The sequence below is a fragment of the Channa argus genome, chromosome 13 (assembly GCF_033026475.1).
Source record: "Channa argus isolate prfri chromosome 13, Channa argus male v1.0, whole genome shotgun sequence".
Classification (NCBI taxonomy): domain Eukaryota; kingdom Metazoa; phylum Chordata; class Actinopteri; order Anabantiformes; family Channidae; genus Channa; species Channa argus.
This window is the reverse complement of record NC_090209.1, coordinates 10,219,239-10,236,413: the sequence shown is the minus strand read 5'-3', so window position 1 is coordinate 10,236,413 and position 17,175 is coordinate 10,219,239. Positions and strand designations below refer to the sequence as shown.

The 17,175-nt window shown below is 39.0% G+C and overlaps 2 protein-coding genes across 13 annotated transcripts in view; one reads left to right on the top strand and one right to left on the bottom strand.

Annotated features, from left to right (window-relative positions):
* The window catches only part of grip2a (glutamate receptor interacting protein 2a), a 29,369-nt gene extending 27,055 nt beyond the window's left edge, over window positions 1-2,314 (top strand). For 6 of the 12 annotated variants that reach the window (XM_067526734.1, XM_067526741.1, XM_067526742.1 and 3 more), the window contains one exon: window positions 347-2,313. In XM_067526734.1, the coding sequence (XP_067382835.1) occupies window positions 347-544 (198 nt within the window). In that variant the 3' untranslated portion in view covers window positions 545-2,313. Of the gene's footprint in view, window positions 1-37; window positions 63-346 lie in introns of all 12 variants that reach the window. The other 6 variants (XM_067526735.1, XM_067526740.1, XM_067526736.1 and 3 more) reach the window with 3 other exon arrangements.
* A 1,355-nt stretch (window positions 2,315-3,669) lies between these two features.
* On the bottom strand, window positions 3,670-16,545 carry LOC137139469 (sodium- and chloride-dependent taurine transporter-like). The gene is made up of 14 exons (XM_067526750.1): window positions 16,353-16,545; window positions 14,604-14,833; window positions 14,387-14,521; window positions 12,717-12,951; window positions 12,017-12,149; window positions 11,292-11,426; window positions 10,907-11,010; window positions 10,639-10,763; window positions 9,067-9,179; window positions 7,904-8,041; window positions 7,397-7,499; window positions 6,138-6,238; window positions 5,877-6,047; window positions 3,670-5,305 (listed from the first exon to the last, which is right to left on the bottom strand). Exons 1-14 carry the CDS (start codon window positions 16,361-16,363, stop codon window positions 5,150-5,152), a joined length of 1,890 nt encoding a protein of 629 aa, XP_067382851.1. The 5' UTR covers window positions 16,364-16,545; the 3' UTR covers window positions 3,670-5,149.
* Window positions 16,546-17,175: the final 630 nt, after the last annotated feature.

Sequence of the window (17,175 nt, the reverse complement as noted above, 5' to 3'; positions counted from 1 at the left end):
AATATGTTGTTTTACTCTTTTTGCTATTTTAAATAAGGGGATGGAAACCTTTATACCCAAATGTAAGTAGAATTATTTTTATATAACCCATTTGTAGAGCATAAGTCACAAGGTGCTTCACAATACAAATAAAGGCGATAACCTTATGTACGACACTTGCGTCTTAAGTAAACATTGAAGCTACGGCTGGTAGACAGGTGGCTTAATTTAATGCTTCACAAACAGTGAGGGACACTGAGTCAGCTCACAGTTTGTAATGGATTTTAATTTCTTTTTCTTTTTTATTGCTGCTAAAAATGTAATCAAACTCTCCTCAATAAAAGAAAACTATTTGTAAATCTTCCAGGTGAACCGTGTGAGAACCAGGGACTTGGACTGCTGTCTAACTGTGCCCCTAATTATGGAGGCTGGAGGCAGCCTGGACTTGGTCATTAGCAGGAATCCGTTGGCAGACGCAGACACTGGGCTGTCCGGTGATTGTGACGACCCCTCCGATGCACTGTTCTGTTTTCCTGAACACAGGACAAAGAGCATTGCCCTGTGACCACAAGAGACGGAGAATAACTTTTTAAACACTAGTGCTGGGACCTCACACGTCACACATGGTGAAGTTTGTCAAAATGTACCTCCTAGAGAGACCTTCACAAAAATGCATGTAGAGCAGTGCTCTCACTCGCACCTGGAAGCATCTTTCACTCACAACGTTACAAGTGCATGTGTTTACTCTTGCCGGTTTTAGTCACTGTGTTCACATGATGTAGTTAAGAGGACACTCTGGCTTCAAGAAAGACCCCCACCCTATCTCTCTCCCTCTCCAGAGGCAAAGCCACATGCAGGCTTATATAAAAAGGGAGTCATAGCTTCTGATAGAGCCCGGATGTTAACACACAGACACACACACACACACTCACCTCAGTTCTGAAGAAAGTCAAATGCTGCAAACATACACTGCAGAAATGTAATATGTTTTGTTTTAATATGTTTTATGTTGTCATTGGAAACACACTTTTTTCTTTGATTGCACATGCAGTTGATGATATAAATGTTTATGCACATACACTCACTGATGCACAGTGTGTTCCTGGAGTCGAGGTTCAAGGCATGATGTGCTTATCTGAGTTATTTCAGCCAGATCTTGGCCCACTGCTCTCATCTCCCATCACTCCTCCACACTGCCCACCCTAAAAGAAGGGACAGTCCATCTAAATTATTGCCACAATCTACTTTAATACTTGCCAAGTTTCTTTAACCATAACATAAACTCCCATGTCTAATACTAGAGATGCTTGTGAAGACGCTCCAATTTTTCTGTTTGAGTGGGTGTCAATTGACTGAATAGCTTCTGAATAGTTTCAGAGAGGCTGGTGTTTAGAGATATTGTTTCGTGATTAAGAGTTTTTTATTTTTTTTATCAGTTTCACATTGTGCACACTGGTCACACACAACCCACATTTGTTCATTAATCTAAACAGATCAAGTTTGCCTTTCACTTTTTCATCTTTTCTATCACTGTGTGAGTTTGTCTGTGTATGTGACACTGCACCAGAATCACTTATGAGTTGGTTTGTGGTCCATCACTGATGCTTCCTTAAGTAAATCACATCTTTTCCCAAATGGGATCAAATGCCTTTCAATTTCGAGTGGTTTGAGTGGTTTTGTGAGTGAGTTTATTATCAGGTTGTTTCTGTGTAGTGCCAGTTTTCCCAAACATTATTTATAAGCATTTGAAGCATGCATAAGGTTTGTCCTCCAGCAAGTAGCTCTTCCTTGTAATAAATGAATAAATTGGAGTAATCTTGGTTTGCTCCAGCAGGATGTTTGTGAAAGTGCCCCCTCTTTTTTTTCTTATATATATATATATATATATTTTTTTTTTATTTTATTTTATCATATTTGTGTAACAATCAGGCCTGCTGAAGAAGTTGCTTTTCCAGAAATACATTTGTTTCATTTTGTGTAGTGGCTTATGTAAAGATGTTGTCTTATTTAAAGCAGCTTTGGAAACAGTCATCCTCGCCTGATTTAACTTTGGTCTGATCTCAGACTCATGTCATCTGTTATGTCACACATTGATGCCTATTTTTAAAGGTTTTATATTAATTTATTGTACTTTATACTTATCATTGTATCATGTAATGCATTGTTTGGTTTCTCTTTTTTTTAAGATGTGATACTGAATGTGGTGGCTATTTTTGGTTAAATCCCACATATCCCTGAATATGTCAGAAGTTGGTACAACTTGAAACATTTAATGGATGTTTTATTTTTGTTAATTTATGAAAACCTTAGACATGCATTTCTTTTTATGAGAATAAAGTTATAAAACCATCGTTGATTTGTCTGTTTTGTCAACAAGGGGATTAGAAATTTGGTTTTCACCAGATTACTCCCACCCCTCTCAACAATGACGAATAGATTGCATTAAAATTTTTAATGGTTTAAATAATAATTTGGTTTACATATCCAACAAGATATCCATTGCCCTCAGTTGTGGGTGAACCCACTACAAACATGTATAATGGATATGGGACGCAGTGTTTTGGAAGTTTGCTTTCCAGCATTGCTCTTCAGTGAATAGACCCAGTGTCGGATAACTCAACTCGTCATATCACACAGCCTGCACATGTTGTTTACATTTAGTCGGTGTGTTTCTTCTTACCCTGTCACTAACTCTCCTCTCCTTTCAGATCTTGCCTGCTTCACTTTCCTGCCAGGGCTTCCACCTGACTCTGCTCCATCGTCCAACTCTCAGAAATGCATTTGCAAGCCCACAGAGCCTGATTTCAAAAGGTACTGTTTAATTTGCTTTAAGTAATTACAGTCCCCAAGTCAAGTGGAAACTCTTTGGGGCTTTATTGGGACATTAAAGACATGTATCGTTTGTAAACGTCAATGCGTTTTCCCCTCTGTGGGGGGCATTAGATTGTTGGTGGGATGGACTGCCAAACAATGTGGGAGAAGAAACTGGGATTTATATTTTGAGCTCAGATGAAATTTTTGGCTTCAGGGGAGAATGTTCCTAAAAATGTAAATACGAAGGTGCAATCAGAATGTTTTGTGATAACTAAGGGATGTACTTACTGAAAATAGACCGTGTCGACGAAGGCTGGAAGTTCTAATACAATTTTATTAATCAAATTCTAACACTATGAATAGTATGTAAAGTAATATGTAACATTGTACTTTAATTTTGGAGAATGCAGCATGACGTTTATCTGCTTAGTGAATACAGTGAACCCTAACCCTTCCAGAGTACATGGAGTACATTTAAGTGCTAGGAACCAGTAAATATTTTAGGCTATCTGATTCATAATAGCTTTTTATTTTTATCTTTATAAGACTAACAAAATTTCCAACTACCTCAGACCTTCACATTTACATACATGGGGCAGAAACAATGCAGTTTAGTACAATAACATCATTAAATATCACCTCAGTGCTAAAACACTATTTAACACCTCTACAGCAGTGTCAACAAAAACTGAACACAATATAAATAATAAAAGTACACTTTACGGCAGAACATTGCATTGCATTAGATTCAACAGGTGGACCTAATGAAGTGGCCACTAGATGCATATTAGTATGAAAAGTATTTTTTCCATTTAGCAGCTAGAGTTTGATGTGTGAGAGATTTAAGAGGAAAAAAAAATTATTAATACAAATAAATTCAGAGAAAAAGATCTTTATTGGTAATCTATATAGAAATGATGCAATGTGCATCATTGGAGGGAAATACTTTGGTACACTTTAATTTCCAAGTAGCATAAGATTTTAATGGACAATACTGTCTTAGCTCTTGTAAATGCTTTGTGATAGCTGATCCTTAAGAACTGTGCAACTTGTATTATTGAAAATGACAGTTACTTTATATATGTTGATTCGTTTTTTTTGAATGAGCAGATAATGCCATTTCTTCACTGAATATTGCACCAAAAAGTGATCGAAACTTACATTGCAATTATTATTTAGAAAACAGATTTCAGAGTTTTCAGCAAAATAATCAATCAGTGATGGTGTTCACATGATAACACGGTATAAAATTGTTACAAAAAGGCATATGTGATGTACAAATAACTCAAATTCTATATACATGTCTAACCTCAACACCAGAAACTAGAATTCAGTGGTAGTTTTGCTATTGAAATAAGCACAATAAAGAGAGCGGTCAGGATGTAACAAGTAAATTTTTTTTTGTATATAAAGTGATGATCTCACAGATCCTATTGCTAATTATGAACCAGTATATTTTGAGTTCTATTTTTTTGTTGTCATTGTCAAGGAGACAACTAGATATCATTTATCAACATTATCCGTTTAAAAAGTTAGAATCTGAAAATATTTCCTCCTGAAATGTGTTGCAAATATAGTGGCAATACTTGCAACATGAAAAACAAATACTACAATAAAGGTGAAAAGACATATAAAGTGCAAAGAGCAGTTTCAATAAATGCACTGGTCCTGTAGTCACGCAGGCAGTGTACAAACAGTCTAAAAATGCCACCTACTACTGCATGATTTGTGTTGATTATTTTTGATGACGGATGTTCTTGTAAATGCATTTCTAACAAGTCCTTGTTCAACATGTAACTTAAAAGATTTCGAGCAAAATTTATTCTATACACTGCATTTTCCAATGGCTCTCTTCTGCCACTAACGGAGGTACATTCATTTTCACTGCGGGATGAACAACAACAGTTTGGAAGCTAGCTTGGGCAATGCAACTACCATGATCATGTTTAGATGTTTTCTACCTTGCAAGGTTGATTTGTTTTTTTTTTATTTCTTGAATTTATGAGAAGTTAGATTTTCACCTTTCTTCTATTACATACAAAAACAAATTCCTAATTTCTGTATTCAGCAGAAAGGTAGTAAACATTGATCACGGTCTATCTCAAAATACTGTCTAAACTCAGATCAGTACCAACTATAGCAACCATTACTAATATTAACAATTTCAATGTAGTAAAAAACTGCGAGAGAAAAAAATACAATAAAATATAACCCTCTTTTATAGAAATCAAATCAACTACATGAAAATATATCACTGTGTGAAAATATTGGACAAGTAATTGTATCATTAATATTGTTAGCAAATAAGATAACAACACCAAAAGCACATCAGTCATATTCCTCTCACAGAGAGCACTCACATCATTGTTTCTACAATGGTGTGGGTCGGCTTGATTAAGCCATTGTTCCCATTTGGGTCCAGGGGCTGTGTGAGCTCGCTGCCCTTCAAGTTGTACTCTTTTGGGCGAGAACTCACGCCTGACTTTGCCGGGGCTGCCACTGCTTTGATCCTCTGAGGGAGGAAGATGAGAGATTAGACTGATGATTATCAAAAGCTGAGACAGTTTAGGGCTTAAAATGACATTCAATAACTTTAAAATAGCAAACATATTTCAACCTGTATCTAATATGCATACGTGTATGTGCTGAATAATTGAAGTCATTCTTTATTAAAGGAATAAGCACTTTGGAGAATGGCCTTCTTTTTGGAGGCTGGCAGTTAAATGAGATAATCAATATCACTGTGATTTCTGTATGGTAAATACTACCAGAGGTGGTAGATTTAACAAATATATAGTGAAATTATTTGCCCAAAAAAGTGCCACTTCAAATTCCTCACTCAGGCTGTAGTACTTCAAAACCCATTAAATAAAATTATAATACGGTGAAAGTCTTTAGTTTGATTCTCCTATGAGCATATCATAATTATTTCTATGATAAAATAATTGTTATGATGACAATAATGAAATGATAGTGACAAGAAAAAAGAACAAAGGCAGGTCAAGGTTTACAAAAATCAAAAGTACAGTTATGTTATCTGATACATGTGTCAGACTATTCCTTTAAGGGTTGTGTCAGCTCACCTCGATCAAGGGTCCCTCAGATTGTAAAATCTTAATGACCATCACCATGGGGATGCAGATCATGGAAGCGAGAGCCAAACACCAGCCCAGGCCGATGGCCCAATCAGGGTACTGATGCACCTTGTTATAGGTCAAGGGCTTGTACTTCACCAGGGAGAACACAAAACAGCCCTGGGAAACACATGTTGCTTTTAGTACCTCTTTTACTGTTTTCTGTGACCAAAGTCAATTTTTCAAACAAGTCAAATTCCAATCTCTCACCATGCAGAGGACAGGAGTGATGAAGGTCCAGCTCCATTTCATCCATGGGTTAGGTCTGTAGCCAATCATATCCTCAAGTCCATCATAGAAATTATCAACTCCTATTCACCACAAAGAGAAAAAGGGAAAATGTAAGTACTCACATGTATCAGCAAACTTCATCACTGGAATAAAATGTTACCTTTTATTTCTGTTGTCTACCATAAACTGCAGCACATACAGTTTTTCCACTGGGTCATATACTGTATATTCTATACAGTATAATATTTTATACAACAGAAACCTTCAACCTTATCATTTAGGTCTTTAGTCATGGGTCATCAGTGTCGATTGTAGTGAAGTACGTTTTAATATGTGTATTGAGGTGCTGTGCATGTGTCTGACGTTTATTACTGTCTCCTACATATTACCAATGGACTTTTTACAATGTGCTGCCACATTTCTGTAGATTAGCTGTTTTTCCTTATTTATAAAATCTGATTAAATCATCAAATTTTGCTCAGTGCAAAAGTCATACATACATATACATCTGTCATGAAAAATATTTAGACCCGTTATTCCTTTCGAAACAGGTTGTGTGTACACATACTGTATAACTCACTGAGGAAATGTCAATTTGCATTTTGCAAGTATGGAGCCACTGGTTTAGAACAGAGGGTGGGCATTTTCCTTCAACAAAAAAATTTCTGTGAAGCAGTGCTACTGTTCTGAGTGATTCAACCACAGTTGCATCACTGGCCATCGTTAGTCCACATTGTGAACATAATAGTCTTTTTGTGTGTGGTAAAGATGCAGTGGTTACACATACTGTATTGTAGCAGATGCATGATTTACTGCAATTAAAAGAATACGTTTTTTAGCAAATAACAATTATTTGTTAAATAACAAGTTTATTGTTGAAATCTATAGTATTGTTTTTATTCCAGGTCTGTTTTTCTCATTAGGCCAAATGTTCTTGCTTCATTAATACTAGAATACGCTGTTGTCGGAGGAAACTCTGGGTGGCCAATTACATTCAGCCGGGGGGACGATCCCCACTCAATACAGTTAGGATAGGCTCCATGACACCCCCACCCTACTCTACACAACCCCCACCCCCCGCAACCCTGAACAAGATTAGCAGTTAACATAATTGATGTATGCGTGGATGGTGTGGAAAGAACCACAAGGACTTTTTTGTTAACACCATAGACATGATTTGTATTTTTTTTTTCATTACGCACCACACAAACCTATAACACACACTAGTTTCCACTTACCATAAACCCAGGCTACAGCGATGCATTCAAAGAATGCAACCCACAAAAGGCACACACCACTGGCCGCATAGTAGTCAAAGAGTTGAAAAACATACATGCCACCCTGGAATAAGACAAAACCGAAAGCTGCATTAATTATCTTCCCTGTTGGGCGTGAAAAGAAAGGAGGCATTAAAACAGGGTGATCAGAGGGCGTTGAACAGGAACAGGAATCCTGGCCGCCAACCAATTGAGGCACAGTTAAACAGGTGCTGAGACGTCACTGAAGCTGCTTAATGGAAAACAGCATACCAAAATGTTCCATTCTGACACACACACAATGTGATTTGTGAATGTGGTAGGAAGCCATATTTGGTCGGCACAATGCAGCAGCTGACAAGCAAGTGGAAAGTCTGTGGATATATCTCTGCTGCTGATCTGAATGAACCAAGTCTCTTTTTCTTTACTAAACAGGAGGAGCAGTAGAAATAAGAGTGCAGATTTTCGATAAAGTCAGTGTGAACTTACTTTTGTTACCATGGTGAGTCCCAGGAGATAGCTTATGAAACATATCACAGCTATAAAGATCTCTCTGCGATAACCCTTCCTGAGTAGGGATGGATACAGATCCACAATAGAGGTGATCTGTCCTTCCACTTCCACAAACTGTGGGGACAAAAACAACTATTATAAGCTCTGAGAGGAAGAAAAAAAAACGTTTTTGTGCATGCAGCTCTTGTGATGCCTCTATAAACCAGTGATTAGAGAATGAGGGCCGCCTTTGTTGGGCAGTAATGAGAATTTAAACAAGGCCCCTCTCTGCAACACTAGTTTGTTGCTACCAAGATGGAACAGACACAAAAAACAGTGAACCAGTGTCTCTGTCTCGCTCTCTTGCTTTCCTGTCTATCCTCATTGCCTCATAAGGAACATAATGTCAAAAAAAAATTACGAAATTGCTGCTATTCATTAAAATGCTGTGTCTTTATGCACCAAGAACCTGCTCCTTTGTTGCACAAGCACCAAATAGAAACCCCTTACATAACAGTGGCATGTACACTGATTGATGTTCATTATTATATGGCATTCAGGACTAAAATCTGCCTAAAATTTATGGCCAAAACATGCACCCACATACACGCACACACTTTTCACTGGAACCATTTCAAAATGGCCACACATGAGTATTTACATGTGCTCAAATTTAGAGCAACTGCCTGATCTTGAGGTCAGCTGAGATGCAGCTGGCCCTCTGCAGGACTGAGTTAGCACAGGAATAGAATTACACTTGGAGGCAGGAAATCTGATATACCTGGAGATTCCCCGGGGTGTACACTTGTGTTTTGTAAACTTAGATTAACTTGTCAAAATCATGACATGCTAGCTATAACAGTGAATGTTTGGCCAGCATCCATCTGCTTCTAAAAACTTAATTTATGTTATTACGGGATATTAAATTGGATACGATCTTCACCTGGTGTAGCTGGGCTTGTGGGCAGGGTGCTTTACATGTCTGTCATTTATCTGATCCCTTTGAGAGATGTATAGAGAGAGACATTAAATGTGTTTTACACATTGGAGCAGACAGGAGCCAACTAACCCACGGGACCAGGGAGAAGTCTTTGTCAAATTAATGGGCATTACACCAAACAACTATTCTGTGAATAGATTGGCATTGAAAAAATACTAACCTGGCTGTCGAGGCCCAGAAGCAGCAACATGATAAAGAATAGGATGGCCCACAGGGTTGGCAGCGGCATCATGGATACAGCCTTGGGATAGGCGATGAAAGCCAAACCGGGACCTGAAAGAAGAACAGAGTGGGGATGGGGAGAAGGGGCAGAGGACAGAATTAACATTTCTATCTGCTTTCAGTTTGGACGAAATACTCTAAGGGAATTAAAAGAGAGATGTGAAAATGTAACTATAGAGGCAGAGGAATGTCTGAATCTGCCAATTATCTACAGAAAATACATCTACTTTGTCCAGCTGTTGAAAGATGGCATGAATTTATTGTAAGGGATTGTTTTGTTGACCAAAATTGTGGCTATGCTACAGGCACCCTATTTATATGTGGGTCAGATATCAAAAGCTATTTTCTTTTATCTCTGATACGCTGTACTCATTACAAAACTTCCTACTGTTTGCACTGTCTACAATATGACTAGTACATTGTACTGCACACACCAAATAACAGGTTTTGTTCATTCTGAACATGCAGTACAACAGCTGCTTTACATTTTCAAATCTTGATATAAGTCAGTTATATCCTCTTTACCCGACTGGCCTATTAATAATTGTGTCCATCTATCTATACAGATCTCATCTAATTTACAAACTAATTTGGCAAAGACATAATTTAAATCAACAAGAGGTAATAAGGGCATCAGACAAAAATCTTCCAAGCACATTACATCCAAGGGCAAGTCATATCTCCCTTAAAAAGTTTCTTTCATTTTTGAATTTGGATTTTGTGTTTTGGTTTCATAGAAAATATGGACATATGTAAACACCATCATATGATCCCAGAATTACTAGTGCTGTGTGGTTTTACATGATAATATTCAAGTTGCAGCTTTAATGAAAAGAAATTCAGTTTATTTTTAACTGAATAGAGCGAGCATGCTGAAAGAAGATGCATCTCCTCTGCAGTCCACATAGAGTAGACAAAAGAAGACAGAAACAAAACTGGTGTCATCCACCTCGCTCAGGAAATCCACAACTTGTGAACAGAACTGGGCTGACAGTTCAGTGCAGAAACATCTCCTCGTGGTGCCAGTGCTCATACAGAAGAGTACTTACAGAAGGGTGCTAATCGTCTTAGCATTGTCCCCTGGTCAAAAAGATGCACAGCTACTAAATGACATGAGCGGGTTGAATATGGGGGCAGAAGGACACCTGGTGCCCCTGATCCCTTGTAATCATGGTGATGGTCCAATAGAGGAGCATTCATTCATCCAGTCAGTGTGTAGTAAAAACGCAGAACATTTAACAAAAGTTATGTAATCTGTCTTCAGAAAGGGTGGAATTCATTTCACAGTGAAGTAGCAATTCTGTTTCTTTAAGGCTTTTATTCAAAGAGTGTGTAATTGCCGATACCTCTACATTTCAGCATCATCGTTTCTCAGATAAAAATCCTTATTATTTTTTCCGCTTGATTTCAAATTTGTAGTTGTTTGACCAATTGACTGTTTTTTTTTTTCGGGGTTTTTTTTGGACAGCAGTGCCCACCATCACTGCTGCAGCACTTTGGACCCTCGTACCTGACTCTGCCACATCGGCAATGTCCACCCCTTGTTCTTGTGCCATGAAGCCCAGGACGGAAAATATTGCGAAGCCAGACACAAAACTGGTACCGCTGTTGAGGCCTCCCAGCAGCAAACAGTCCCTATGTCACACATATGTCATGGAGGTTGTTAATGCACACAGACGGAACCGAAGTTCCTATTTTCTTTTTACGCAACCGTCTCTGACACGAGTTGCTCTCACCACTACAGTCCCACTCCCCACGCCCGCAGAAACACAACTCACCTGTAGCAGTTGTATTTGTATTTGTTGTAGCTCCCCAGTGATGTCATGGCTCCAAGGCAAATGGCATAGGAGAAGAAAATCTGGGTTCCTGCATCAATCCACACCTGAGAAGATAGAAGGGATTAGTTAGCATAGCAAGATAACATCCATTTACCAGCAGCATTATCTGTTATTTATTTAATTCAAACACTTAACAGTAAAATAACGTTGTAAACTGTATCTTTTAGTGTTGACTACACTAATTGTCTGCAATAAACCAAGGAAGCATTTCTCAAAATGCAAACTGTTAATACTTGGAGACAGAAATGTAAGGCATAAGGGGGAATGAAGAGGAGGAGAAGAGGAGGTTTTACATTAAAAAGAGGGGACACGTTGTCAACTCTACCTCTGGATCCTGTAGGCGGGTCAGATCAGGGTAAAGGTAAAATTTGATGCCTTCAGCAGCACCAGGCAGGGTCACCCCACGCACCAACAGCACAATCAGCATCACAAATGGGAAGGTTGCAGTTATGTACACCACCTAGACAAGACAAAGTATTTATTAGTCAAAATACTTAGCAACAGTTGCAGACTTTTGACTCCTAAACCTTGAGATACATTAAACAATACTTCACTTTATAAGTCCTCTTTTGTAATTCAGGCCAAAAAGAAACAACATTTTTTTCTTTTTGAGGTGGAGCCTCAGAGCCCATCAGAGCATGGAGCAGTTAAATACAGGATTATTTTAAGCACACTGGTCACAACAATGAATCTTGTGTTGAATATGGACATCACTCACAAAATAGCTGTTAATAGGGTTAATAATTTTCCATACTGACTTCCTCCTTCTGGCTCTGGCCCAGCTTCTGTGCTGCTAACACAAACAGAGAGACAGAGCTAAGGAGCGTCAGTCAACTGTTTACAGCCGACAGTGAGTCTGGCCAAGAAGTAACTTCCAGGACTGCATAGAGGCTTGTGTCTCTAAATCAACTAAATTAACCTTGTTTCCAAGCATGGGGGTTTTCCACAGCAACAGTGTTTTGTCACTGACTTGCTGGTGTAAAAAGTAAAGGACATTCAGTACCCAGGCAACAAAATAAGTACAGGCTGCGTCTACACCTCTGCACTTACTTTCCCAGTGGACTTGACTCCTTTCCAGATGCAGAAGAAGCAGATAATCCACATTGCTAGAAGACATAAGGCTAGATCCCACTTCAATGGCCCTGTGTCCTCAATCCCAGAGGAAATGCTCAGGACGTTGCGTCTGAAGGGAACACAGGACATGTACAGGTTAGTGGCAGTTTGTGGTACTCGAAAAAGAAGAGGTTTTCAAGCACATTCAAGTAAAGAGGTCATGTGTCCACTGAGGAATAGACCTTGACAATGTAAGACTAAAGGGACCAGAAAGGTGGAACTCACACCGGTGCAGTGTACATGACTTGCCCCTTCTGTTTTGCTGTGTTGCTCTGGCTTGTCCATAACATACATGCTTACAAAGCTTTAAAGCTGAACTCTTTAAGAGCATGACACTGAATAAGCTCTGGTGCAATGAATTGTCAATTTTAACATGTAACAAAGCAAACAGGCATGAAAAACACTAATTCTTCTATTTGTTATTTCACTTTAATTAAACTTCGAGCAGTTTTTTGCTTATGAGAGGAACCGTACAAAAAGAGTTTTCATAAACTTATTGTAAACTTTCTCCTTTGCAGGAATTATTCCTGTTTAAATATAATTACGCAACAATATAAAGAAATAGTTTTTGTTCCTTTAGTAAATTGACATTAATGTGTATGTCTGTCAGTCAGGCATGATATCAGTGATTACTCACTCCCAAAACTCGGTGACAGGGGAGGTAAAGTTTGTAACATTGGCTGCGAGCCAGAGGGTCTTATTTTTGCGGACTGTGTCCTCCACACACTGATCTGTGTTCCAGGGCTGTTTGCATTTTGCCCAGGGGAGCTCTGGCTGGAAGCACTGAAACAGGTAGTAGAGACCCCAGGCCAAGATCACGATGTAGTAGATGTTCAGTAGTGATACAATAACAATAGAGGCGTAGCCAATACCTGGAGACAAAAAGATTTCAGCATCAGCTCAAGATGCCATCAAACACAGCATCATAGTTTCTTTTAAAAAGGCACATCAGACAAATAAGCTTTTCCTGGTATGATCCTTTGGTTTAAAATTGCATGTGTTTCACCACTTTAGACAGCAAAAACTATCTGTGTACATTACGTTGAAATACAGTATAATAATCTTTTAGGTTGATATGGCAAACTTAGCAAACAACTGTTTACTTGCACATTCAGCAAACACACAACAGCAAGATTAGCATTTAGTTTCAGTAGTGTTTGTTTCCAATGTAACTCTAAAATTCGGTCTTTTAGATCTGTTTTGGGTCTCCAATCCCCAACTCAAAAAAAGTTCCCTATCTACACTCTACCAACAACCATTATAATGTTCTTAGACACCTTTGACACAAACCTGAAGACAGAAATCCCTAGTATTCTTCCACTGCTCAGGAGTATTTTTAAACTCATCATCTTTTATGCCCCCACCTCCTGCATTCATTCTTGCATGACAAATGCAAACTGATAGACAACTAAGTGCTGTGACAGGTGTGTCTTTGAGAGTGCACTCAACTGTGTGCTGGTGTGCAGTTGGTGTCTGTTTAGTCATGAATTCAATGTGTGACAGAAACATATGATGGCAGGGGCAACGCTCCTAAAATTTATGACTGGTTTTGCATTTCCTGCCAGACACTTCTCCAGATGGAAAGACATCATCTTCATTTCTCCTTGAACAGTGGGAACTTTTGGCTGAAGACCTTGTGCTGCGGTTTGGGTTCTTTTCATTTGACATCCTTCACATGAGCATAAGTAAAGGTGTCACAGCAGCAACTGAGGGCGTGGTGCCTAACAGGTGTGTCTTAGTAACTGTTACTCATTATCTCAGGCAAAGAGTCCAGTGAGAAAACCACACTATGACAAGTTTACCATAGTGAACATGCACTATTAATTTTCTTTTATAAGCTCAAACAAAACAGGTGGGTCCACACTGCAGCCCTGAGCCAACAAAGATGATCGTGTTTTTCGTGGCCGCTCCGTTTCCAGGGCAATCCAAAACTCATTGATCTAGAAAATTAATCTGTAATTAAAAAATAATTTCAAAAATGTTCTTGTGTGTTTGTGTTTGGTGTGGTCTTTGTATTTGTACATTTGTGTATTCAGTTCCTGCTTCGCTTTGCTGTTTAAAATTGACATAAAACACCCTAATGAATAAAGACTGGTCCAACTGAACTCATGGAGTTTTGCTCCTCAACACAGCATAGTTGCTGAACAATATGTACCATACTAAAACAGGAAGGGCAGGCTTCTGGCTCAGACAAATGAGGCTTTTACTCAGCATTAAACATTAAACAAGATTTGTCCTGTGACGCAGACCTTGGGTTACCCTGTCTGCATGTGTTGTTATTTGCAGGATTAATTTGATTGGACTGACCAGTAAAGATGGGGCATAGCTTGGCCCAGCAGGTGATCCCTCCCTCGGAGGTGTATTGGCCCAGTGCAACCTCCAGGAAGAACACAGGCAGGCCACCACCAAATAGGAAGATGAAGTAAGGGATGAGAAATGCACCTGAGGAATGGATACAGGAATCAAGTCAGAATAATCGTTTTGATACGACCACAGTGTTTTGGCTTTGGCATCTTCTGCCTACCTCCTCCATTTTTATAACAAAGGTAAGGAAACCGCCAGACATTTCCTAATCCAACAAAGCCTCCGGCCACAGACAGGACAAAGTCAAGCTTACTGGCCCACTTCTCCCTCTGAGGAGCTTTGCCTTCGGCCTCGTCCTCGGGCCGCGTGCCTGGACTTTTCCCTGGTGAAGGTTTTAGAGTGTCCTTGTGAAAATCCTTCAGGCATTGGAGCTTCTCTTTTTGTGCCATGCTGTAGATGTAAGATGGAGACAGACAAAGAGAGAAACAGAGGTGAGATGGATAAGACGCAGGAAGATATGAGTATAAGAAGATAATTCTGTCTCCTGATTGTGTTACAGTGTGCTGTGTGATTATATGATACACAGTACTATGCTGCTAATCTTGTTAATCTGACAGAATGATGCATGGAGGTCAATCAGTCTGGAGAAAAGTTTGGCCACCTGATTTAAAAAACAGCAAAATTGAATTAGAAAATAAAAACACATTCAAACATATGTCAAACCCATTGTGTTTTAGAACCTGGTGATACAAATGCAACTCGACCCTACCCAACACCAGTCTCACACAGTCTGAGAAGCAACAAGTTACTCTGCATTTGCGAAGCTGTGGCTGCTCGCTGAAAGACACCACAGCTTAAGTTAAGTGTTTGTTTGTAAATCACCTTTTCTAAAAAAAAAGCCAGAATTTGCTAGTACTAACCAAAGTATCCCATTCCACAGCATAAGACAAATTGGAGATAAGAAACTTAAACAGGACAGGAATAACTATTTAAGGCATGTCAGGACCTCTCCCAGCTTGTATATAACAAAGAACAAAGACAAAAAGAAAGCTGTCGCTTATAGTGCAGTGTAAGATTGTTTAAATACCGCAGGTTTCCTCTTTTATTAGAAGATGTTAGCAGAGCAACTTCAAATTCTTCTGCGTAACTCTTACCTGACTTAAAATTAACAAATTGCACACAACTTGTCGACTCTCCAGAGCATTGCACTTTTTTCTTGCTCAAAAACATAGTAATCCCTTATAAGTTTCAATGTATAATAGTAATCATCATCATAACAGTGATTAAACAATGCTCGTCTCTCGGGAATGACCACCTCTATCAACAACAACATGAAGAACAATTCCTGAAACATTTCAACGGCCCTTCTGGAAACTACATCTCCTCACTGAATTATTAGTTGAACAGCATCCTCCTGTGTGCATGCTGTCCCATCATTTTCTAGGTTTACTCTCTTCCTGTTGACTTGAACAGCTTTGCATGCTAACACCACCTTACATAACTGGATCAGTTTTTGCCCACTCTCTGTTTCTCATCCCGTTTCTCTCTCTTCCCCCTTTTTTACTCACCATATTATTTCACCTGACTGCACAGTGTTGGGAGACTGTCTGCCTGACATTTAACTGTTCTAGACGTTTAACCCACATACTTGACCAAAAATGTATTACTATATTAAAATAACAGCTCGGCACCTCTGTTATGCTAAAATCATCACTGGTCCTCATTTGAAATACTGCTCTATTTCCTGTCCATACAAATCCAAGAGGACAACAGAGAACCTTTCTTTGTGTTCTTCCTCCATTAATTAACTGACTTAGAACATCCTGAGAAATTCTTACATCAACAAAAGTCAATTTTTTTTTTTTTTCGATCTAATGTGAGGCCATTCATGCAGAAAGAACTTGATTAAACACATGCAAATCCTGGAAAACAGACCCTCCTTTCCAACAAAGCAATTCTGAAAACTTACATTTCCTTCATGGCTGTGACTATGTATAGGGTTCCTCTCTCTCAGCTGTCACCATTCCTCTGTACTGAATGCCTTTATGCCGACACAGATCACAAGAAGTGGTGCTGACAGCAGAGCCCTCCCCTTGGCTAAAGACAATTAAAACCAAAGTGGAGATTGGACGCAGCCAGGCTGTCACAGGCAACTCTGGTACCAACGTGAGAGACTGTAAATTTCCACTTCCAACTACTCCCTGCCCACAAACACACACAGTTGTGGGAGATGAGGGTGTGTCTCACATGAACACACACACAAAATACTTGTTCATGGTGGAGAAACTAGGAGTAAGAGGAAAAGAATGGTTGGGGATTGAGATTTTGTTGTGCATCATTCTGGCATGTGGGACATTTCAAATCATCGTCTTCCATTCTTTCATGACATGTGGTTTGTTATCTGAGAAATGTAAACCAGTACAGTATCAGCTTATAACAGAGCCTAATAAGGTAAAGTGTCTCCTCTGGTTGTCCATGGTCTGTTTAGATACTGTACTATTAACTCCTCAGAGAGCTCACAATAGCTCGACAAAGGTTGGCAGGCATGAGTCAGTGAAAACTGACAAATTCCTCTGTGAGATTTGTACAGTTAAATGGGGGATAAGGATCAGCTGATGATAAGCTGCAACCAAAGACACACACACAGACACACACAGACAGACACAGATACACACGGAAACAAACACACCTCTTTGTTTTTTAAAGTTCCTTAATCCACCATATCTTTGTTATGGTCGTGCTCTGTATAGAACATTGATTATGCAACAGTTGACAGATGCCACTGAATCTGT